The sequence below is a fragment of the Erythrolamprus reginae genome, chromosome 2, assembly GCF_031021105.1.
Source record: "Erythrolamprus reginae isolate rEryReg1 chromosome 2, rEryReg1.hap1, whole genome shotgun sequence".
Classification (NCBI taxonomy): Eukaryota; Metazoa; Chordata; class Lepidosauria; order Squamata; family Dipsadidae; genus Erythrolamprus; species Erythrolamprus reginae.
Window position 1 is genome coordinate 172,456,876 of NC_091951.1, and position 25,639 is coordinate 172,482,514.

General features: G+C 45.8%; 1 protein-coding gene across 1 annotated transcript in view; it reads left to right on the forward strand.

The window, feature by feature from the left end:
- UTP6 (UTP6 small subunit processome component) overlaps positions 1–24,512 on the forward strand; it is a 41,788-nt gene extending 17,276 nt beyond the window's left edge. Inside the window, exons 9-19 of the mRNA XM_070740447.1 lie at positions 747–828; positions 2,198–2,279; positions 6,182–6,366; positions 11,395–11,474; positions 13,085–13,162; positions 13,295–13,474; positions 16,142–16,222; positions 19,189–19,298; positions 19,392–19,458; positions 23,166–23,238; positions 23,971–24,512. Coding sequence (XP_070596548.1) covers positions 747–828; positions 2,198–2,279; positions 6,182–6,366; positions 11,395–11,474; positions 13,085–13,162; positions 13,295–13,474; positions 16,142–16,222; positions 19,189–19,298; positions 19,392–19,458; positions 23,166–23,238; positions 23,971–24,128 — 1,176 coding nt within the window. The 3' untranslated portion in view covers positions 24,129–24,512. The remainder of the gene's footprint in view (positions 1–746; positions 829–2,197; positions 2,280–6,181; positions 6,367–11,394; positions 11,475–13,084; positions 13,163–13,294; positions 13,475–16,141; positions 16,223–19,188; positions 19,299–19,391; positions 19,459–23,165; positions 23,239–23,970) is intronic.
- Positions 24,513–25,639: the final 1,127 nt, after the last annotated feature.

Consider the following 25,639-nt stretch of genomic DNA (forward strand, 5'->3'; position numbering starts at 1 on the left):
CTACTTGAATATTAGAGTTCAAGATTCTGTACCACCATTTGCTTTTTATTAGGAATGATAGATGAAGTTTGACAGATTAGGATAGAAAGATCAGAATGCCACAAGGCTTTCTACTAAAGGTTATTCCTTTTGTGGATTATGACGTATAGTTTAATTCTGCCAAATCATCTTTATTTGAAAAAAAAAGACAAAGGAAAGAAAATGCCAGTTTGCATCATATGTAGTCAGTTTGGAATATTCTTTTCAGTTCTGAGAGAGAGAGAGAGAGAGAGGAGAGAGAACACACATGCGGTTCTCTATTCTGTGCATAGCTCCGTTCCAGAAGGGACTGTTATCTTTTCCACAACAGGGAATGTTCAGTATGAAAATAACTATTCAGAAGCCACAGCTGGTACAGAATGCAGTGGCTGACCTGATGATAGATAAGAGCAGTTCCTCCCAAATTCCACTGCAGGCATTGTTGTTAGGGTTATAAGCAATGTCCAAAATGTTGGTGTTCCATCACTCCCTTTATTCATAAGGGTTTTGTGGCGATAAGGCTCACGAAGTCTTTGAATAGAAATAGCATGCATATGTGATGTTATCCTGACATTGGGAGATATCTGACCTCCACGTTTTAATGCAAACATTACAGCCTTCCAGAGTGTCGCTGCTGAAGTCTTGGCCGGACTCTGTAAAGGTTTCTCTGGAAAAATCCAAGAAATAAAATGTTAATTATAAAAGACCCATTTTCTCTTGATTTTTAGGGTGAGTTCAGTTTTTCTGAGGACATCCTTAATGGTGAATTGGCTAAAATTGTCTACAGAACTGCAGTTGAAAAAATCAAAGGTAACCTATTGCTCTTCAACTTGTAATTAGTATAGTTCATCTCAGTTTTAAAAATATTTGGTTGTTTCAAGTCATTTTGGATTCCTGGCAACTTCCTAGATTGGTTCCTGCAGTTTCCTTAGTAAGATTTCAGAAGTGGTTTGCCATTGCCTTCTCCCTAGGGCTGAGGGAGAGTGACTGGCCCAAGATCACCCAGCTAGTTTCTTGTCTAAGGCGGGATTGGAACTCAGTTGTTAACCCGGTGCCTTAACCACCACACCATACAGCTCAATGGTGCCTTCTTGATGCATTGAAATCTGGTCACTCAGAATGGTTGCTTAGACGAATTAGCTGGTTCAGTTATCTACAAATCCTAAAAATGCAGAAATTTCTAAGTGAGCAAATACAGGTAGTCTTCAACTTGCAACAGCTCATTTAGTGGCTGTTGAAAGTTACAAACATCACTGAAAAAAAGTGACTTACGACCCTTTTCCACACTGTTTTCACAACATATCTGTTGCAACATTTCATATGTTTAAAATTCAGATGTTTGGCAATGGACTCATATTTATGACAATGGCAGTGTCCCAGGGTCACGTGAACACCTTTTACTACCTTCTGGCAGGCAAACGCAATGGGGAGGCCAGATTCATTTAACAACTGGATTGCTAACTTAACAACTGCAGTGATTCACCTAAAACTGAGGCAAGAAAAGCCATAAAATGGGGCAAAGATCATTTAACATCTGTCTACTTAGCAACAGACATTTTGGGCTCGACTGTGGTCATAACTCGAGGACTACCTGTATTTTCTTCAAAAATTGGGGAGATACCTTTTCTCTATGCAATATTAGTTTAGGGTAAAAATGTTCTTACTTCTTTTGTGGGTTTAGGGTAGACATTCTTAAATTTTTTAAAAAGTTGATGTTGTTTGGGCCAATAAGCATATCTGGAATTTTAAGTGTGTGTCATTGGTTGATTAACAAAGTGCTTAATGCTTATGAGGCTTGGAGACAAGTAATCAGCTAAGAAAATGAATAGGAGGAACAGATAGAGTCTAAGGATAAAAACTTGCATATTTGGTGTCACAAATTGTAACAGAATATTCACTTGAAAAAAATCTAGTTACTGATACATGATTTGCATATAACTAAGAGAAAAATACCAATGTACCTGGGCAAAATGTACACAGCAAACATACCCTAGAAAAAACCACAGGGCCTGAATATTTTCTTGATAGTATGGCACAGGGAGTGTATTTTGCAACATGTCAGCACTCCATTTATTTTAGATGGGGCAAGAAGCCTGGGAATGCCAAAGGAGTTGTACAATTGGGGGAGGTGATTATGATGCTTAGAGTACCCTGATTAATGTATCCTCATTCATTATAGGTGCAGAGTTTGTACTATCGCTTTTGTCAGTTGCAAAACGTTTTGATTTTTCACAAGATATTCAGAAAGAAATTGTTGAAAAGTAAGTTCTGCGTATGATTTGTACCCTTATAGCATTCAGCAGCCATTATTCTATCTTGTGTTAGTCTACTCCAGAAGACCCTGCGTGTTTAAGGTATAGAATTATTTCACCATATTCCAGAAATCAGGATTAGATTAATTGCATAACCTGGTCTCATTTTTGTTCGGCTCTAGCAAAAACAAATTCTGTTTCTCTTCAAGAAATAACAGTTGCATTTTTGCTCCAGTGCAAAAATGCAAATGTTGTTATTATCTTGGCTCTGTTTTTAATTTATAAGATTTTTTGTATACATTAAAATAAAGGTATTGAGTACTTGGCACAAGTGGCTTAGGTTTGGGCAGATTTTCATTTCTTAGGTTGTAGCTATTTTTCAAATTCCCCTTTTCCCTGGAAAGCTTAGCCAGATGAGGACTGCAACATCAGCCTTGCTCCCTTCTGGGGAAAACAGGTTGAAAGTGACTGTGTTTCAAAATATTCTGTTGCCAGTCATAATGCTCAGTTGTTTTAAAATATAACTTTGATAGTCTGGTGAATATATGTTGATATTGATTATTCTGAATGTTTTCTAATGCAGCTTTTAAAATATAAGCTGTTTTCCAATCCTTGGAAAGGAAAACAGGTTTACCATACCATAAAAAAAAGGAAAATGTCTTCAAGTCTAGGCATTTATTATCACAGCCTTGCTTTTAAACAGATATCTAACAGCCAATGTAATTTGTTGCATTTGTTTTCATACATACATACATACTGCCCATCTTGCTATCCAAGACGGATAGCATCTGCCCTTTATATGCACAAACAGCAGAATCTTGAGGCCATGATCAACTGTGTGAAAATATTTATTTGTCCATTTAATTGTCTGGATTTTCCTTATGTGTCTGTGTGAACTATGTGACTTGAAATAAAAATAACAGTAAGAAACAACAGAATTTTGGAGCTACTGTTCAGAAAAGAGCATGTCTCTTTCCTTTCCTCTCACCCCCATTTTTATCTATTTGTATTGGTTTTTTATGACATCCTGACTTTCACCTGACATCTCAACGTGCTGTAGCTCACTTTGTTTATTCTTACAAAAGTACAATGGTGAGATTCGTTGGGCTGAGACAGAAAGTAGATAAAATTATGAAATGAATTCTGTGGTCAGATTGGCCTTGCAAGTATTTTCATGCTGGGTCCATCATATTAGCTGTGAGGACAATTGACTATAAACAACTGATAAGCATACATCTGTTTGGATTTATGGTATGTATCTCCCTTGCACTAAAAGAAAATGCCCTTGATTTTCATAACTGTTTTGTCTGCAGAGGCTGTGGTTAGGAGATAACCGTTTCTTTAGTGCAGTTGTGTACAAATTCCTTTTAGGCTTCTAGCATGGGAAAAGAAAATGTGTTATCTAACCCATTTCTTGCTGTGCCAAGTTTCCCATTTTCTAGGATGTGTGGGCAGCTATGTCCCCCTTGGATGTCAGCTCCCAGAATTCACCAGCCAGCCATCATTTTTCAGAGTTGAAGTCCATAGGTCATAAAGGGGTCATAGTTGTCCACCCCTGTTCTAGGAGGCATATGTGCATACTTAACACAATGAGCATGTCAATGGGACTGCTACCCGCCTGAACGGATGTAATTCTAATGTCGAAGCAGGAACACATCCAACAGACTCAAACTCAACCCGGATAAGACGGAGTGGCTGTGGGTTTTGCCTCCCAAGGATAATTCCATCTGTCCTTCCATTACCCTGGGGGGGGGGGGGGAATCATTAACCCCCTCAGAGAGGGTTCGCAACTTGGGCGTCCTCCTCGATCCACAGCTCACATTAGAGAAACATCTTTCAGCTGTGGCAAGGGGGGCGTTTGCCCAGGTTCGCCTGGTGCACCATTTGCGGCCCTATTTGGACCGGGAGTCACTGCTCACAGTCACTCATGCCCTCATCACCTCGAGGCTCGACTACTGTAACGCTCTCTACATGGGGCTACCTTTGAAAAGTGTTCGGAAACTTCAGATCGTGCAGAATGCAGCTGCGAGAGCTATCATGGGCTTTCCTAAATATGCCCATGTCACACCAACACTCCGCAGTCTGCATTGGTTGCCGATCAGTTTCCGGTCACAATTCAAAGTGTTGGTTATGACCTATAAAGCCCTTCATGGCACCAGACCAGAATATCTCCGGGACCGCCTTCTGCCGCACGAATCCCAGCGACCAGTTAGGTCCCACGGAGTTGGCCTTCTCCGGGTCCCGTCAACTAAACAATGTCGTTTGGCGGGACCCAGGGGAAGAGCTTTCTCTGTGGCGGGCCCCGACCCTTTGGAACCAACTCCCCCCAGATATCAGAGTTGCCCCCACCCTCCTAGCCTTTTGTAAGCTCCTTAAAACCCACCTCTGTCGTCAGGCATGGGGGAATTGACATTTTCCCTCCCCCTAGGCGTATGAAATTTATGTATGGTATGCTAGTATTTATGATTGGTTTCTAAATTGGGGTTTTATAAATTAATTAAATATTAGATTTGTTACATTGTATCATTATTGCTGTGAGCCGCCCCGAGTCTGCGGAGAGGGGTGGCATACAAATCTGATAAATAAACAAACAAACAAACAAATAAACAAACAAATAAATAAATAAATCCTTCCCAGATCACTTGGCTAGGTTTGCATAGAGCTTATGGTAATTCGCCAGTCTTTGGAATATCCAAAGTACTTTTAGCTGAAAGCATATTCCTGTTTCTGGGCACATTGTGTGAGTTCTGTTAGCACAGTGTTTCTCAACTATTTTCTGTTACCCCCCTTTCCCCCTTAGGAAGAAGTAAATATTCCCCCACCCCCAACTCTCCGCCTGGACAATTGTTTGCAATATTCAGCACGTTTTCACTGAAAAACTCAAGCGGCTTATCAGCGTGATTGGGGTGTAATGTATTTAAGTTACTCCATAATTTATTTGTCTGCCAACATTTTTAGACACAGTAAGCATCATAGTTCCCTCTAAACTGAGCAGTGAGCAATCGCTCACTTGAAAATCATCATCAACTCAGAGTTTTCCAAACCTGCCCAGAAGCCGAGAGGGAAAGAGTGAGAGGGAAGGAGAGAGAGAGGAAGAGAGGAAGAGAGAGAAGCAGATAGAAAAAAGAGAGGAAGGAAAAGAGAAAGAAAAAGAATGGGAGTAAGGAAGAGAGAAAGAAAATCAAAATCTAGTTTGAAACTAGCTCAACTATTTAAGTGGCATTAAGATATTGATAGAGTTGCCCTATTATGAGCTCACTGTTATAGACACACAGTACAGTATTTTATTTTGAAATTCTCTGAGGCAAAACAGGGTGGGTTTTTTGTTTGTTTGTTTGTTTATTTATTTATTTATTTATTTATTTATTTATTTATTATTTCTGTGCCGCCCAGTCCCGAAGGGAATGCCGCTCAGACACTATACTTTTCCGCCCACCCCCCCAAAAAATTAAAGGGAACACTGGTAAGCATACCGGTCTTCCTCGTCTCCCACTGTAGTCACAGTGAAGCCAAGCACTACATACGCTTCGTCATATTTCCCCGTCTTAGCTTTTGGGAGACTTACAATTGTCTCATCATCTCCATCTCTCTCCTCCTTTCTTTTAATCTCTGTTAAATATTTTTCCATGGTGTCTCTTAAGGGTTTGTTATCTGTACTTCATATCTCCTACTCTGTGCTGTGTGCTATTATTCAGTGCAAAAAACCCCCTACTCCCTGTGGCAAAAAAAGCACATTCCCCGGAATCAGGCCTCCCCTGGCATCGCTCTGCGCCCCCCACATGGGAGCCCACCCCACTATTTGAGAAACACTGTGTTAGCATAAGCAAAACATTCCTGTGTATGGGACAGAAGCACTTGCAATTACGCCAGAGTCACTCATAGCTAATAGCACAATGCAATTTTTCTTTTAGTTTGCAGGCAACGTATGACAACGATCCTCTTGTGTGGGATTTCATGGCACGGCGGGAATTGGAGATGGAATCCCTTCCTCCATCAGAGCAACCTAAGTCGAAACAGTCAAAGGCTTTAGAGGTTGCCCGAAAAGAAGAACGGTGTTGCGTTGTATTTGAGGAGGCAATCACACACCTTCCCACTGGTTAGACTTCCCCCCCCTCCCCTGATATTAAAACTTTTTTCTTTCTTCTCTTTCTCCGCCTACCCCCTCTCCCCACAATTGTTATAATTGAAATTCTGACTTCATTCTGAAACTATGGACTAGAGAACAGCAAATACAGGTAGTCCTCAACTTACAACAGTTCCTTTAGTGACCATTCAAAGTTACAGCAACACTAAAAAGTGATTTATGACAATTTTTTCACACTTGTGACCGTTTTCAGCATCCTCACAGTCACGTGATTTACATTCAGACACTTGGCAACTGACACACTTATGACGGTGGCCGTATCCTAGAGTTATGAGATTCCAATTTGTAGCCTTCCAACAAGCAAAGTCAACAGGGGAAGCCAGATTCATTTAGCAACTGTTTTTACTAACATAACAACTGCAGCAATTCACTTAACTATGGCAAGGAAGGACGTATTATGCGGCAGGAGAAAACTCACTTAAGAGTGAACTGTCTCACCCAGACATTTTGGCCTCAGTCATGGTTGTAAGTTGAGGACTGCCTGTAGTGCAAAATATTTGCAGCTCCCCTTCATTATGTATATTGGAATTAAGCTGGAATTTCAGCAGCAGTTCTTATCTAAGAAGGACTGTGGATAAGCACTTTCCACCCCTGGCTTTGTGTGTTCACAAAGTGTTTATTGGATCTCCTACTGTGAGTCCTTTTAGGTAGTCCAGAGAAGAGACACAAACTATGAGTACAAACATCAGCTTTATTGTAAGGCTTAGGTAACAGAATACTGCATGTCTAGAAACGCCTCTCCCCTCCCCTTATTTTTATTTTTCAGAAAACTAGGGAAATGGAAATTAAAAATAGTTAAAGTATATGAACACTTTGGAGGTGAAGTAAAAGAGTGAGAAAATAGATGGTAGATACCCAGATGATGAAAAAAGAAATGGTGGCGGCACTAGATATTAATGTAACACAAATTTAAGATAGTTCATAATCTATATTATTTTATATATGAAAATTTTATTATTAGGTAATTAGTTTAATTGCTGGAATGATGGAAATCTTTTTTCTTCTTAATAATTGAGAATACAGTGGTACCTCAAGATACGAACCCCTCGTCTTACGAACAACCCGAGATACGAACCCAGGGTTCAGAAAAATTTTGCCTCTTCTTACGAACTTTTTTCGTCTTACGAACACCAAACCCGAACTTCCGGGTTCGGCATTAGGGAGGCTGCTGGGAAGCCCCTCGGCTGTTTTAAAAGGTGACAGCCGGGTGGCGGGGCTTCTCGGCGGCCTCCCGAACGCTGAACCCGGAAGTTCGGGTTCGGGAGGCCTCTGAGAAGCCCCGCTGCCCAGCTGTCGTCTCCCCCCAGCACTTCTCCCAGGACAACAGGCAGGGCGAAGCAGCATGGGGCAAAGGGAGGCTGAAACCGCCGGCAGTTTGTGTTTTGTTTTTTTGTGTTTCTTTGTGTTTTTCGCTGGGGGGGGGAGAAGGAAGACCTTCCTGACTCCCTCCCCCCAGCCAAAAACACAAAGACGGTCTGCGACAGGCGCGGGGCGAGGCAGCAGGTCAGTATCCTGGGCGGGCGAGGAGGCGCAGCCGAGCGGGCCCGGCTCAGGCTCCGGCTAGACCTCCAGCGAGAGGGGGAGGGCAGCGACTGGGGGCGGCGGTGAGGGTGTGTCCGACTCGGGGCTGGTGGCGCCCAACGCAGCGGGCAACATTGGCGCGGGAGGCAGGAGAGGACCGGGCGACTGGAGCAGCAGCGCCGCCGCCGCCTCCGCCATGCCTGGTTTGGTCTTCCTGGCTGCCGCAGGCGCCGCGGCCGCAGTGGCGGAAGGCGGCTGCTTGGCTGGGGAGGCTCGGCCGAAAGGGGCTGGAGCGGCAGAGCCGAGCACGCCTTCCGCCCGGGAAGTCCTGCCCCTTCATCCTCTCGCCCCTGTGGCCGGCGGGGATGAAAGGGCAGGACTCCCCGGGCGGAAGGCGTGCTCGGCTCTGCCGCTCCAGCCCCTTTCGGTCGAGTCTCCCCAGCCAGGCGGAGCCTCGCTCAGAGGCATTTTCCTGGAAGGAGTGCCATTACCACCACCGAGCTTTTCGTAATCTGTTTCAATTTTCTTCACTCCCCCCCCAACATTCCCTGCCTTGCTTCGCTTGACTGGTCGGAGGACATGACATTCACCGCCTCCCGTGCCTCCTTCGGCTTTGTGATTGGGCAGAGCGGCGGGAGGCGCGTCCATAGGCTTGGCCGGGTCGCCGCAGCACCCTCCCTTCGCCAACCCTTTGGCGGTCACCAGTGGGGTTAGGCTGCCTCGTCACCACTTCGCTGCCCCCCGCCCAGCCCACCCCTCCGGCACCACTTAGGTTAGCCTTCCCCGTCAGCCAATGTGAGCCGTAAGGAAGGGACCATCGTGGCCGGGTGGGAAGCGCCGCCTTCTTTCTCTTTTTCCCGCCGCTCCCAGCCCAGCCCCCCGGGCAGGGAAGGGGGGAGATCCGAACGGGGGAGGGGTAACGATTCTGGGGAGGGGGAGTCGGTGACGAGGCAGCCTAACCGCACCGGTGACCGCCAAAGGGTTGGCGAAGGGAGGGTGCTGCGGCGACCCGGCCAAGCCTATGGACGCGCCTCTCGCCGCTCTGCCCAATCGCAAAGCCGAAGGAGGCACAGGAGGCGGTGAATGTCATGTCCTCCGACCAGTCAAGCGAAGCAAGGCGGGGAATGTTGGGGGGGGGGAGTGAAGAAAATTGAAACAGATTACAAAAAGTTCAGTGGTGGATGGCACTCCTTCCAGGAAAATGCCCAGCCCAGCCCCCCGGAGGCGTTTTCCTGGAAGGAGTGCCATCACCACCACCGAGCTTTTCGTAATCTGTTTCAATTTTCTTCACTCCCCCTCAACATTCCCCGCCAAGCCCCCCCCCTGCTCCGCTTGACTGGTCGGAGGACACGACATTCACCGCCTCCCGTGCCTCCTTCGGCTTTGCGATTGGGCAGAGCGGCGGGAGGCGCGTCCATAGGCTTGGCCGGGTCGGCGCAGCACCCCTCCCTTCGCCAACCCTTTGGCGGTCACCGGTGGGGTTAGGCTGCCTCATCACCGACTTCGCTGCCCCCGCCCCGCCCAGCCCTCCGGCACCACTTAGGTTAGCCTTCCCCGTCAGCCAACATGAGCCATAAGGAAGGGACCATCGTGGCTGGGTGGGGAGCGCCGCCTTCTTTCTCTTTTTCCCACCCCTCCCAGCCCAGCCCCCCGGGCGGGGAGGAGGGGAGATCCGAACGGGGAGGGGTGACGATTCTGGGGAGCTGCCGACCGAGCGGAGCAATCTTCTGCCGGTGAAGGGCGGGGAAGCCAGCGGCTGTAGCAGCTGGTGCAAGAGGCTTCCCCGCCTTTTGCCCATGGCCGGCAGAAGATCGCTCTTGCCTGGCTTCCCCGCCCTTCGCCCGTGGCCAGCAGAAGATCGCTCCGTTTGGTCGGCGGCTCCGGAGAGGCAGGAGCCGGGCACTGGCCTGCCTTTTGTCTCCCCCCCCCCGCCGCCGCCTGCTTCTCTCTCTCCTTCCCCGCGCCGCTGCTCCACTCGGTCGGCGGCTCTGGAGAGGCATGAGCCAGGCGCTGGCCTGCCTTTTGTCCCCCGCCGCCGCCCGCTGGCTGCGAGCGCTCTGCCAGGCGGCCAGGAGGCATTCAGGGCGAAGTGCATGGAGGAATGGGAAGCTGAAGCCACCGGCGTTTGAGCTTCCCATTCCTCCATGCCCTGAATGCCTCCTGGCTGAAGCGGGTGGCAGCAGACCGCCTTTGGGTTTTCGGCTCGGGGAGGAGGGAGTTAGGAAGGTCCTCCTGCTCCCCCCCCCCCAGCCGAAAACCCAAAGGCGGTCTGCCGCCGCCGGCTTTCAGGGCGAAGTGCGTGGAGGGTTTGGTGTTGGGGTTCAGGAGGCTGCTGGGAAGCCTCCCGGCTGTTTTAAAAGGTGAAAGCCGGGCTGCTGGGCTTCCCAGCAGCCTCCTGAACCCCGAAATTTTGCCAAACTTCCGGGTTCGGGAGGCTGCTGGGAAGCCCCCCCCCGGCTGTTTTAAAAGGTGACAGCCAGGCGGCAGAGTTTTTTTGCGGGTTTTTTGTTGTTGCACGGATTAATTGACTTTACATTGTTTCCTATGGGAAACAATGTTTCGTCTTACGAACCTTTCGTCTTACGAACCTCCCCCTGGAACCAATTAAGTTCGTATCTTGAGGTACCACTGTATTTGGTACATAGAACATCAGATATTGAAGTTGCATTTGTTCTTTCTTTTTTTTGGTTGCTTAAATATTTTTACCTGTCAATTAGACTAAACATTGGCGAGATGAAGTTATAGTAGTTGAAATGAAAATAGGAAACAAAGAAGCTTCATTAAGTATATAAATGATACAAAAATTTTGTATATGTACATGGTTAGTCATTGGTATTGGTTTTTTATTCACATGTGTTTTATTTTAAGGTAGAGAAAAATCAAAAATTATATCCCTCCGCCCCACCCCAAAAAACCCAACAACAACAACAACTAGGGAGCGTCCCTTCCTAACCACTTTCCACACCACTGTTCCTCCTATGGGGTACTTTCTGTAGGCTGGCTGTTCCTAGCATGAAGCTTACAAATTGTTTTTATTTCAGTTTTGTACTTACAGAGGCCTCCACCTTTTTTCTTCCTAAAGTCAATGCATTAAAATCTTCTAGTACCCATTTCTAATGTATTCTTGCAGTGAAATGAGAAGATGAGAAGGATATGGCAGCTTGCACCCTTAAGTTTCCTTGTCATATTTTGGTATTGTCTGTAAGTCAACTGTCATGGGATTTCCACAAGGAAGCTAAGTCGGCTTTGTATGCTGACTTATGAGTAAGATGCAGAGTACTACAGCGCTCCCTTGAGGCTTAATGTGGTAATGCCACATCTGCTGAAGGAGGAAAAGAGACATGATGACTTAGCAAAACCGATGCTGACTTGAAACAGATTACTCAGAAGTTAGACTCTTATGCAAGTAAATTTGACCTTTGTTTTCAGAAGAAATAACAAGTATTTTGAATTCTGCAGAGGAAATGTGGAAGTGTTATGTCACTTTTACCTTGGAACGATGTAATCGGAAGACCAACAGTGAAGAATTAAGGCAAAAGGTAAAGGCTTTGCCTTTGGATTAATATAGGTTCCTTTTGTTACTGATGCTGCTATTTTCCCTGGAGAGACTTCCCTGGGAAGTCCCTCAGTTCCCAGCCTGAAAAAGCTTTTAGAAAATTGATTTATTAGATAGAATATTATATTCTTATGTAGTCATAAGAACAGATAAAGGTCAGAATTGCCATCCCATATCTATACAATATGCCTACGCAGGATAGATAGCCATATTCTGACCTACTTTCCCTATTCTGACTACTCAATAATATAGTACAGTAGTACCCCTAGATACGAGCATAATTCGTTCCAGAAGGGAGCTTGTATGTCGAGCAACTCGTATCTGGAACAAATAACTTTAGACTTTGTTTTTCCCCTCCGAGATAACCAAAAGCAAGGATTCTTGCGCCACCTAGTGGACGCTCGGCTCGTATCCCGAATTTGAGCTCGGGACTCAAACAGAAATTTCTCTCCCCTCGTGGCTCGTATCTTGAAATACTCTCATGTGGAGCAGCTCGTATCTAGAGGTACTACTGTACTTCACTATAAAACAAAGAAACACCTAGTTCTCACCTTGAGAGGTTATCTGATTTGGCTCCAAATTTCTAAGGTTGGATTGCAAAATAGCTATTGTGCTCCAAAATCAAAAGCAGAAAGGCTGAACAGTCTTTTCAGTCCTGAGGGCCACGTGTAATAATAAATACTGTAGATGGCTATTAATCTGGCCATAGATTCATGCCCAGTACTGCACTCCCACTTCTCAAAGTTCAAGGGCGTAGGGAGAGGAGGCAATGGCTGTGGGAGTGAGGAAGAGAATTTGCATTGAGAGGACACAGCAGAGGGCTGCAAAAGAGCGTGTCTTGGAAATGGAAAGATTGTGGGCTCTGTAGCTCCTGAGGTGGTGTGCTCTCTAGTAGGGTCAAACTCTATTTTATTGAGGGCCATATCAGGGTTGCGTTTAACCCCGGGGGGCCAAGGTGGTCGTGGCCAGCCTGACATTACTCATGGTGGGGGGCACTTGTAGCGGCCCGAGCACTCTGTCAGTGAAAACGGGCTCCCCACCTCTGTTTTCGGCTGTGACAGCCTCCTGAAGACCTCTGCCAGCAAAAACGGAGCTTGGAGGGGCCCCTGTCCATTTTCACTGACAGAGGCACTGCAGGATGGTCCTTTACTGTTTCCAAGGCGACGCCATGGGCCAGATCTGAGCACACTGCAGGCTGGATCCGGCCCCTAGGTATTGAGTTTGACAACCCTGCTCTACAGCGTTTGGATCTCCAAATTTTCATCCTTTCTGTTTTTCCCTTCTCTTCTCATCAAGTCAATTCAAGATTAATTGTTTCCTAAGGAGACTGATTTGATCGGCCTCGTGGGTGGAAGTTCCCCCCCCCCTTAATTTTTAAAAATGTAATGTTGCTTTTTGTCCAGTTCTGGAAATTCTCCCAAACTCGCCACTTTTTCCTTTGGTGCCATAAATAATATCATTTTGACTACACACGGTTCCAGAAAATTTAGCCATGAGTACTCAGCATCATGACTTCAAAAGTTCTGGGATATTTTATGAAGACTCATTTGTACTGCAGTAAAAGTATTTCTTATTCATTCCATCTTGTTTCAGAGACTGGAAAGGGTCCAGAGTGTTTTCAGCCGAGCTCATGAATCACAATTGCTGCCAGCTTCTCTCTATAAACAGTGGGTAAGGAAGGATGTGGTCCTTGCCCTTGAAAAGCTCCTACCCACATAAACTAGAAAGGGGTGGATTTGGAGCTTAGAAATCCTTTCCTAGAAGACACTTTTTGGTGGTTATTTTGGTGTGGCATCTTTTCAGATTCAGCTCCTTCTGGAACTCGGACATGAAGACAAGGCTAGAGAGGTGGCTGCGGCAGCCACAAATCGTTTCAGCCAATTGGTGGATATGTGGGAAATGAGGCTGCAATTGCTGCTAAACCTGAAGAGCAGTGAAGTGGCTGCATGTGCCCAGGAGGCTCTCAAAGTGGTTAAAACTAAGGTAGGAGCTCTCTTCTGCACTTGAGTTGTATGAAGGAAATACAGTAATACCTCGTCTTAAGAACTTGGTTCCGGAAGTAGGAAGTAGGTTCGTAAGGCGAAACGTAAGACGAAACATTGTTTCCCATAGGAAACAATGTAAAAGCAATTAATCCGTGCAAAAAAGAAAAAAAATATCGCAAAATGGTGCTCTGCTGGGCGCCGCCGCCTGGCTTTCACCTTTTAAAACAGCCAGGGGGCTTCTTGCCATTCTTCCGAACCCGAACCTGTCTTCATGATGTCAAAGCTCCGCCCATGGAATTTCCTATTGGGATTCCCCACCTCCTTTCTAGCCTCCAGATCTGCTGAAAACGCCGCCGCCGATCGCAAAAACGGCGCTCCGCTGAGTGGTGCCGCCCGGCTGTAACCTTCTGAAACAGCCGGGCGCTTCTCGGCAGCCTCCGGAACCTGAACTTCCGGCTTCGGTGTTCGGGATAATGCCGAGAAGCCCCCCGGCTGTTTCAGAAGGTGACAGCCGGGCGGCGGTGCTTCTCGGCGGCCTCCCGAACCTGAACCCGAAAACGGCGCTCCGCTGAGTGGTGCCGCCCGGCTGTAACCTTCTGAAACAGCCGGGCGCTTCTCGGCAGCCTCCGGAACCCGAACTTCCGGCTTCGGTGTTCGGGAGAACGCGGAGAAGTCCCCTGGCTGTTTTAAAAGGTGACAGCCGGGTGCCGCCGCCCAGTGGAGCGCCATTTTGCAATCTGCGGTGGGTTTGTAAGCCAAAAAAAGTTCGTAAGAAGAGGCAAAAAAATTCCGAACCCCGGGTTCGTATCACGAGGGGTTCGTATCATGAGGTACCACTGTATTTGGAGCCTGGGAGTTCTCTCACACAAATGAAAGTCATGTGAAACTAGCAGTAACAGTTACATTTATTGAGTGATTGACCAGCAAACATTACCAAATATACAACACAAAAGTCAAATCAACACAACAGTCAAAGTGGTTGAGATAGAATACCATCATAACAAGGAGTCTTATTCATAATAAAAGTGCAGCACAAGTTACTAAAATAATGTGTAGTAATAAACTCTGCAATTCTAAAATACTACTCTCTATGAAGTAAAAATGCATGCAAATAGTCCTCGCTTATTGACTGCCTCATTTAGTGTTTGTTCGAAGATATGGTAACTGGAGGAGGGAAAGATTTTCAACTCATCCGCACATCTTTATTATCCTGCTGTGACATGATTGCCATTCAGGCACTTTGCAACTGGCTTCCAAACTGAAAAATGAATAGAGAATGTGGAAGTGAAATTGCAAGTGGTGATCATGGGATATCTCACTTAATGATCTGTGCGATTTGCATAAAGGCCAAATGGGAAATAAGGTCATAAAGCCATCGTGGTCATATGATTTCTTGTGCTTGGTGGTAAGAGTTGCCACTTCCAATTGTGGTCAGTAAACAAGGGCTGTCAATTATCTAAAATGAAGTAAGTAGCACAATTGCGGAATCTGCTTAGCGATCTGAAATACTCTCTCCATTCATAAGATTAACCTTTGACAGTGGCATTGTCAAAAAGTCATATTTTACTACCACCTAGGGCAGGGATAGGCAAAGTTGGCTCTTCTATGACATGTGGACTTCAACTCCCAGAAACCCTGAGCTAGCATGATTGGCTCAGGAATTCTGGGAGTTGAAGTCCGCAAGTCATAGAAGAGCCCACTTTGCCTACCCGACCTAGGGAAAGATGAGTTGGCAGTGCTCCCAGTAGAGGCAGTCAAAGAGCTTTTCCCCGTTTTCCCCTTGCACTTAACAGTGGGCTGTCCCACTGTACCTAGTGGGTCTGTATGAGTACCAGCTTAGGCTTGTCCATAGGATGATGAGCACTTATCATCAAGGCCATGGCATTCCATGTGTTTGCAGCTTCTGGCACTATTACAATTGCATTCTCCACACCCCTGCTCTTTTAAAGATCCCAGAGGCCAACCGTGAAAATAAGCTAATAATATAGCTTATTTACTGAGTTTCACCTATTGTTCCTTTGAAAGCTTTTTGCATAGCCTGTGTAATGGAGGACTTCACTTACTTAGTCCAGTCTCTTTCAATAGGAAAGGCTCCTTAATTTCATCAGTATATTTTCTGCTAGGCTACAGGTAGCCCTCATCTTATAATGGTTCATTCTGTGATCTTTCAAAGTTACAGCGGCACTGAAAAATGGGACTTTTGACTGTTTTCCATGCTTACAAACCATTGCAACATCCCCACGGTAACATGATCAAAATTCAGATGCTTGGCAACTGATTCCTATTTATGACGGTTGCAGTGTCCCAGAGTCATGTCTTTTGTGACTTTCTTCTGACAAAGCGAAGTCAATGGGGAAGCCACATTCACTTAACAACCGTATTACTAAGTTACCAACTGCAATGATTTACATAACAGCTGTGACAAGGAAAGACGTAAAATGGGTCAAAACTCACTTAACAAATGTTTCACTCAGGAACATAAATTTTGGGCTCAATTGTAGTCCAAGGACTACTTATATTTCAGGAATTTCATTGCCTTTTAATTTGCCTGCCACAAAATTTGCCAGCCATTGTAAAGTCTCACATTATTACAAGTATTTTATACAACTCATATCCAATATTTTCTTCTCCTGTTTTTTTTAAAAATTATTATTCTTCCTTGCAGGATACCTTGCCACTATGGACTTTATGGCTAGAATGGAGTGAAGGCGCAAGTAGCAAAGCAGAGACTGAAGCCCTCTATCAGGTATCATATGTTCCATTAAAAAATGAATCATACTGTGAGATTAATTTGGGAAAGAGAGTAAGAATGGTTCCATCATTATTTCAAATATTAATTTTAGAAGTAATGATGTCCTCTGCATTAAAAATAAATATATTTCAGGATATAAAACTATCATATAAAATCATATCTCTAGTCCATGAGGCTGTTGTAATTCTGAAAACGTTCTGCTGAAAATATATACAGGTGGACCTCAACGTTTAGTGATCATTAGAAGTTATAACAGCACTGAAAAAAATGACTTATGTCTGTTTTTCAACTTTAAGACCCTTGCAGCATGCTCATCATGGCGATCAAACTTCAGATGATGGGCACCTGGCATGTATTTATGACGGTTGCAGAGTCCTGGGGGTCATGTGATCATTTTTTTGCAACTTTCTGACAAGCAAAGTGAATGGGGAAGCCAGATTCACTTAGCAACTACAGTGATTCACTTAACAAATTGTGTCAACAAAGGTTGTGAAACGGACCAATTAACAATTGTCACTTAACAGTTGCCTGGCTTAACAACAGAAATTTTGGACTCAATTGTGTTTGCAAGTCAAGGACTATCTGTATGTAGTTTAGAAATATAAACACAGGCTTCATTAACAAAAAAGTAGAAATTTAGGAAGAGTATGAAATACACCAGTTTTGTGGTGTATTTAGGACATCAGACTAGAAACCAGCTGACTGTGAATTCTAATCTCACTTTAGGCACAAGAAGTGGTTGAGTGACTTTGGGCTGGTCACTCCCTCTGAGCCCAACTCACATGGTTTTTGTTGTAATTGTGGAGAAACGTAGGAGGATGAAGGAGTATTGGGAATAGTTGTGCCTTGAGTTACCGTATTTTTTGGACTATAAAAGTGCACTCCCCTCCAAGTGGGTGGAAATGTCTGTGTCTTATAGAGTGAATATTTTGGTGGGGGAGGGGTTGGTGTGGCGCTGATCAGCTGTTCTAGGCATCGGGGATCGCTGCCTATCACCACTGCTTGTTTGTGGCATTGGTAAATGGGCCATGGCGGCAAACTGGTCACAGCAAATAAACCATGGAGGCAGAGGCAGATTTTTTTTATCTTGTGTTCCTCCTCTGTGTGCATCTTATAATCTGGAGTGTTTTATAATCCGAAAAATAAGGTATGTATTAAAAGTAACAAAAAGGTAATAAACGAACGAACCAAATAAATATATTCCACATAACAATACCAACATTAGTCACAGTGGCGCAGTAGGTAGAATGCAGTACTACAAGCTACTTATGGTGACTGCCAGCTACCTGCAATTTGGCAGAGTGAATCTCACCAGGCTCATAGTTTACTCAACCTTCCATCCTTCCGAGATCAGTAAAATGAGGACCTAGATTGTTGGGGGCAATATGCTGACTCTCTGTAAACCGCTTGGAGAGGGTTGTAAATCACTGTGAAGTGGTATATAAGTCTAAGTGCTAATGCTATAAGATCATAAATAATATTTATTTATTAGATTAGATTTTTATGCCACCCTTCTCCTTAGACTCAGGGCGGCTTACAACATGTTAGCAATAGCACTTTTTAACAGAACCAGCCTATTGCCCCCACAATCTGGGTCCTCAATCCTGAAATGGAGTAACATAAACATATTGAAGCAGAGTCTACGGAGAGGGCGGCATACAAATCTAATAAATAAATAATTACAAATGATGAATTGCTTCAGAAATACTGGTTATCTTCAGTTAACAAGGCTAATTAGAAACTTCAGATCGTGCAGAATGCAGCTGCGAGAGCAGTCATGGGCTTACCTAGGTATGCCCATGTTTCACCATCACTCCGCAGTCTGCATTGGTTGCCGATCAATTTCCGGTCACAATTCAAAGTGTTGGTTATGACCTTTAAAGCCCTTCATGGCATTGGACCAGAATACCTCCGAGACCGCCTCCTGCCGCACGAATCCCAGCGACTGATTAGGTCCCACAGAGTGGGCCTTCTCTGGGTCCCGTCAACTAAACAATGTTGGTTGGTGGGCCCCAGGGGAAGACCCTTCTCTGTGGCGGCCCCAACTCTCTGGAACCAACTCCCCCCGGAGATTAGAACTGCCCCTACTCTCCCTGCCTTCCGTAAAGTTCTTAAAACCCACCTCTGTCGTCAGGCATGGGGGAACTGAGACATCTCCCCCGGGCATGTACAATTTATGTATGGTATGTTTGTGTGTGTGCTTATTAGTATATTGGGGTTCTTTTTAAACTTTTTTAAATATTTAAATTTATTTAGATTTGTTACGATTTGTTTATGCCTTGTTGTGAGCCGCCCCGAGTCCGCGGAGAGGGGCGGCATACAAATCTAAATAATAAATAAATAAATAAATAATTAGGACCAGAATTTCTATTGCTAAGCAATGCAATGGTAAAGCATGATGTCATGTGACCATGCCACTTAGTGATGCAGTTTGGTCATTTCTGGTCACTGTTGTGAAATGCGTCCCAAGCCGTTGTTTAAGTGCAATGTCTCGTGATCACCATTTGTGATCTGCTGGCTTCCCCATTGATTTTGCTTCTTGGAAACTAGTAGTGAAAGTTGCAAATCGCAATCATATGATTGAGATGCTGCAGCATTGTAGTTGCAATCTGATTGTCAAATACCTGGATCTCAATCATATGACAAGGATATGAGACAGCTGCACGTACCCTACGTTCCCCTCATTTTGCACCATTATAACTTCAAAAGGTCACTGAATGAGTGGTTGTTAAGCAAGGACTGATTGTAGACTCTCCGGAGTAGATGTACTAAACTGTATGAACAGGCGATTGCCAGTTTATATATATCCTCTAGCTGAGTCAATAGATCCAATTTGGCGAGGGTAGTTATCATAAGGAACAAGGTAACTGATCTTGACTTTAGTTTCAAAGTCCACTGTGGATGCTTAAAAGCTTTGTGTCGTTTAATGGACTTCACAATCATCTACATTTAACCAACAGAAATCTTTCCTTGCCACACTTCCTGCTGACTCCATCGCTTTGAAAGAAAAGTACCTTGATTGGGCTCATAGGACTGGCGGCTACAAGAAAGCAAAGCAAGTCTTCACCAGGTTAGGACATTTCCTTTTGAAAACATTATTCAATCACTTTTTTCTATACTCCTCCAACCCCATTTGTTATTAACCCCATTACTTCTATCTTAGGTTGAAGGAATGCCGCCCATTTTCACTTCAGTTTTTCAAAAAGATGATTCAAATGGAAAAGGAACACGTAAGTAAAACAGTAATATAAACCAGTGCAGGAATTTGTTTCTTGGTTGTGTTAATCATTATGAAATATATTATTTTCTCAGATACCATGTGCCTTAATTTTTGTATGGTTGCATTTTTATTTTACATTTGTTTACCTCCCAGTTTCACTTGAGATGGGTAGCTAAACATATCGAATGAATAACAGCGATATTTGTGGAAATATTTACCAATTGTTTGATAGAACAAATGAACGAATAGTGTACAATATTTGTAGAGGATTTTTTTGTTTTATAAAGCATGCTCCCTTAGGACTGGGCCACAGTAAAATATTTGAGCTGATTTTAAAAGCCATCTGGAAATAATAATCCATAATGTTACAGGTAGATTACTGGCACATGGCCAGTTTCTTGAAAATCCTGGCCATAGTTGGTGTTCTTAAACTTATTAATGGAAATGGTGAGGTGGACCTCTGGATTATCTAGATCCGTGATGGCGAACCTATGGCACATGGAGCTATATCGGAGGGTGCAAGAGACATTGCCCTGTGTGAGCTCCAGTGTGCAATGCGTGCGCTGGGCAGCTGATTTTCAGCCTTGGGGAAGGTAATTTCGCCCTCTGGATGCTTCAAGAAGTTTCCCTAAAGCCCTGGAGTGCAAAAAACAGCCCAATGAGCAAACTGGAAGTTCAGAAAACGGATTTTCGGCTTGCCTGTTGTGCTGTTTTTTGTACTTGTTCAGGGATCTTGGTGAAGCCCGGAATGTGAAAAACAGCCCAATGAACAAACCAGAAGTTTGGAAGATGCACTTCCGGTTTGCCCATTGTATTGTTTTCTACACTCCAGGGCTTTAGAAAGCCTCCCTGAACCTTCAGGAGTGCAAAGAACAGCACAATGCGCAAACCAGAAGTCTGTTTTTCCAAACTTCTGGTTTGCCCATTTTTTCACTGTCCCAGACTTCAGTGAGGCCTGTGAGCTTGCACAGGGATAGGGCGATTTTGCGCATGCACAGGGGCAGTGCAGGGGGTGCACATGCACAGGGGAGGAGGGAAAGGGTGTGGGTACATGCACGCATGCTAGCATACCCACACACCCTTTTGGCACACAAACCAAAAAAGGTTCGCTATCACTGCTCCAGATATTCCCAAACTACAATTAAGAAATCCAGTGCTGGCTGTTAGTGCTATGAATTGTAAATCAGCAACATTGGAAAGATAAGATTCTCTTAATGCTCTAAAACCAATACATTAAATGTCATATGTTTCATACACACTGGTTATAATGGTTGTCTTGAGTGAACAATTAATGTCTTTGCATTATGTAAGTGTATCTTTTGAGGGAGGGATCTGGGGCTTACGGTAATATGATTCCTCAAATGAGAGAAGCTCCTACCTTGATTGCAATAGTTGGGGGGGTGGAGAGGGGGGTTCTTTTGGTCCTGATGCTACAGCTATAGGCCTATCAGGTTCCAAAATCAAGAAAAAATGCAAAATTATTTCTAAACAGTTATTATAGTTCCTCTCCTATAGACAGAAATCTTGCCAATCTAATACCTTGTTTCCCCGATAGTAAGACACCCCCGATTGTAAGACGTATCGGGGGTTTCAGGGGGGTCGGCTAATATAAGCCGTACCCCAAAAGTAAGACATATGTCTTACTTTCGGGGAAACACGGGGGTACACTAGAACCTCGACATACGTCCCCCCCGCCGTCGTCCCCCCCCCCCGCCGCCGCCTGCAAGCGCTCTGCCAGGCAACTCTCCCCGCTCCGTGCCTCCTTTATCTCTGGGTCTGCGGAGGGAGGGAGGGTTCCGGCCTTCTGAAGCGGCGCTGGGCGAAAGGGGGCGGGCGGGCAGCGGCGGAAGGTGAGAGGTGCCTCTTCGATATGCCGGAGAGCCGGAGAAGGGGGCGTCCGGACCCCCCCACCCCCAGCAGAAGCCAAGGGGGGGGGGGTCCTTTCAAGCGGCGCTGGGCGAAAGAGGGTGGGCGGCCAGCAGCAGAAGGCGAGAGGTGCCTCCTTCTCCGGCTCTCTGGCAGATCGAGCGCGCGAAGAGGCACCTCTCACCTTCCGCCGCTGCTGGCCGCCCTCTTTTGCCCAGCGTCGCTTCGGAAGCCGCCGAACGCCGTCAGGGGGGCGCTTGGCGACCGCCTCTCCGCTCACCAAGTGCCGTGGGGAAGTGCCGCTCGCCAAGCACCCCCCTGACGGCGTTCGGCGGCTTCCGAAGCGACGCTGGCCGAAAGAGGGCGGCCAGCAGCGGCGGAAGGTGAGAGGTGCCTCTTCGCGCGCTCGATCTGCCGGAGAGCCGGAGAAGGAGGCACCTCTTGCCTTCTGCTGCTGGCCGCCCGCCCTCTTTCGCCCAGCGCCGCTTGAAAGGACCCCCCCCCTTCCCCCCCTTGTCGCCCGAGACGAGGTCGGGGCGCTTCCTTCCCATTGCCGCTGCGCCCTCCTTCGCCCGCCTCCTTTCCGGCAGCTCCCCGCACGCGCATCCCCTTCGCCTCGCCGCGGCGCACTGCCTCTTCCCCCTGCCGAGGCTCGGCTGCAAGCGGCCAGCGGGCGCCTTTCGGCAGGAGAAGCCTTCGCCGGGCTGCTTCGCTGCTTGTTCCCCGACGACGGACGACGTCTGGCTGGCTTAGCCGGGACGGGCAACACGGCATCTGCTTGAGACGCCGGCGGGAGCAGCGGGAGCAGCAGGAACAGCAACATTTGGATCAGACGGAGGCGGCGGTGACTTATGGAGGGGGGGCGGCGGGGAACAAGCAGCGAAGCAGCCCGGCGAAGGCTTCTCCTGCCGAAAGACGCCCGCCAGAGACTGGTAAGCTTCGGAGACGCCGGGTGGGCGGACACGTGTCAAGGCCGATGTGTGCACCGGACGCGGCTGCCACGTCATGGCGGGGCCTGGGCGGGCAGGCGGGGATGCGGATGTGTCTCCGTGTGATTGTGTGGGGGGGGAGGGTGCTTCGGGCTCTTTGTCCCCCCCAGTGGGTAAAAATGAAGACCCAGATTTTTCAAGAAGATTTTTTAAAATACTACTTTTTACCGGACACGGGTGTTGCGGGTTCGGGTAGGTGGGTTGGCCAGGTGGGTCTTATTTTTTCCAATATAAGACATACCCCGAAAGTAAGACGTAGTGGGGCTTTTGGGGGTAAAAAGAAAGTAAGACACTGTCTTACTTTCGGGGAAACACGGTAGCAAATACTTTCATCATTAAGGATATACTCTGAGTACAGTATACTTATTTTGAGATTATATCTCAGATATGCTCTGAAAATTTCTAAATCTCTTCTAACCAAACTGTCTAAACTGGCTGTCTTTTTCATCCTCTGCAATGCACCCCCTTCCCTCCTGGGAATCTAGACTCGGTGTCACTACAAGGGCTGAACCCCCATAAGAGGCTCAGAGGAGGTCAGTACTGTAGCCAGCTGTGATAATGTAGAAAACCAATAGGGCCTTTGAAAACGCTGCCTTCTCTTGCCCTTTCTTGCTGTCCTTCAAAAGCAGCACAGTCAGGACTGTTCTGGACTCACTTGCCAGGAGTCTGTTCTTGTGCCTAGATTGTTCGCATGCAAACTGCTCCAGATAAATGGGAAAGAATGCCCCCCAAAATATTTATGTATCAAGGTTACCTAAAGTTTAAGAAGATGGTTGAAATTGCATGACAAATGTGTTTTATTCCAGTCATTTTATCATTGTGTGTTAAGTTCAGCATGGTAACCACCCATCATTTTTTAAAGGAATATAGTAAAATATTTAACATCCGAGAATATTATGAACGTGCCTTGAGAGAATTTGGTGCTACAGAACCTGGTAAGAATTTTTACTTGTTGGTTTCTAAGACTACTCTCAGTTGTCTTTGTGTTATAACTGTGGCAGTCACCTGATTCTTTCTGCTAAAGTGGTCACCAATTGGTGCTCTATGGACCACTGGTGGTCTGTGAGAAAATTTTGGTGGTCTGCAGAAAAATCTTTGCACTTTTTATATTGCATTAAATCAGGGATCCTCAAACTACAGCCGCTGGGCCAGGTATGGCCTGCCAAAACAATTATTCCTGCTTGCTGACAGGATAGGGTCCTTCAGGCACTTAGCTTGGCTGCCTGTTTAGTAGCTGCAGCCCTTCCGTCCCTCCCTTCCTCCCTGGGAGTCCAGGCACTTCAGTAAGTAGCGCACGAAACTTCAGCCAAGCTCCTCGAAAGACAGAGTTTGCAGGGGATGATCCACTCCCCTGGCTGGCTAAAAGACAAACATTCATTCTAGGCCGTATTTGAGATTCCTAGCTGCAATGGACAGCAAAACTAGGGTTGACCCCAGGTGCTTCTCTCCGCCTCTGTTAGCAGTTTCTTATTGTAATTTATATGCAGAAAATCCACAATAGCGTCTCATCTACATTATCTCTGATCCATCCAGGATAATTCTACAGAATATAGCGCAGTTGCAACATTCCAATCAAATACATGGGCAAAGTGTTTATTGCACTGGGGAATTGCCTCTTTTATAGCATTTCCATTATTACAGTCATAACTATGTTTTTTTTATTGAAGATCTTTGGCTGGATTATATCAAAGAAGAGCTGAATCATTCTCAAGGCAAACTAGAGAATTGTGGTAGTATTCACTGGAGAGCTATGAAAATATTGCAGGGAGAACACGTGGAAACATTTGTTTCAAAGTATACATTGCTGCAAACTGGGCACCTGTGAGAAATTATTTTATTCTAATAATAAATTATCCTGTTTGTTAATTTAACAACTATGGAAACTCTTGGCTTTTAGTCGAGTCACATATATAATAAATGTTCCCTGGATAAATTACTTGCTACTAAATAATTGCCTTATTATCCATTTTCTCTCCACATTACTGGAGTTAATAGAAATGTAAGTTTTTGATTTTAATTAATATAAATATACTTTCAAGGAAAGTGGAAGAACAAACTTAATTTTGAGTTTATTTTGCTACTGTTTTGTGATAGAACCTGTTTATATTTTATATTATTGTGATAGAACTGGATTTCATTCTGGCTAGTGAATAGAAATTTGTTTTCTGCCAAACAAATGTAAACAATCACATAAACATTGTTCCAGGAACAGCTAGTTTTGAGTGGTTTATGTAGAAAGCAAAACATGCATGCTTGGTCCAGATGCAAACTGAAATATAGTTGTTCTAGTCAAAAGGATTTTGGTGCATTTGGGAGGGAGGGAGACAGAACAACAGCGAAATGAAGTTACAGTGATCCCCCGAGTTTCGCGATCTCGATCTTTGCGAAACGCTATATCGCGATTTTTCCACCCGATGACGTCACTCCCTTCCTTTTTCATCTTTCTTTCTCTCTCTCTCTCTTTCTCTATCTTGCTTCTTCCTCTCTCACACTCTCTTCCTCCCTCTCTCATCTCTTTCTTTCCTTCTCTCTCTTTCTCTATCTCTCCCCCTCTTGCTCTCGAGCGGTGGGCGGCACCCAGGGAAGGTTCCTTCGGCCGCCCACCAGCTGATCTGCTCGGCAGCGCAGTAGCAGCGAGGAGCCGAAGATGGGGTTTCCCCTTTGCGTGGGCAACGGGGAAACCCCATCTTCGGCTCCTCGCTGCTACTGCGCTGCCGAGCAGATCAGCTGGTGGGCGGCCGAAGGAACCTTCCCTGGGTCTTCAACTCCCAGAGCGGCGGACAAGCGACGGGCGGACAAGCGGCGGACAAGCGACGGGCGGACAAGCGGAAAAGCGGCGGACAAGCGGCGGCCGGACAAGCGGACAAGCGGCGGACAAGCTGAAAAGTGGCGGACAAGCTGAAAAGTGGCGGACAAGCGGGCAGGCAGGCGGCTCCTCAGCTGCTGGGTCTTCCCAGGTGCGGAAGTAAAAACACCATCTGCGCATGCGCGGCCATGGAAAAAGGGGCGCGCATGCGCAGATGGTGTTTTTACTTCCGCACCACTACATCCTGAAAAATCGATTATCGCGAGGGGTCTTGGAACGGAACCCTCGCGATAATCGGGGATCACTGTATATCAAGTTAGGCACATTTTTTTTAATTAAAAAAAGCATATTCATTATGTACAGATTCAAAATAAAAAGCTGAATATCTCAAGTATAAAAGTGTGGACATCATTTCTTATCTATTATTTGGATTTATATGCTGCCCTTCTCTGAAGACTCGGGGCTTTTTTTCCCTATGTTGGACATGTCAGCCATACAACAATCTGAAACTTTTGCAAAACAAACAGCAA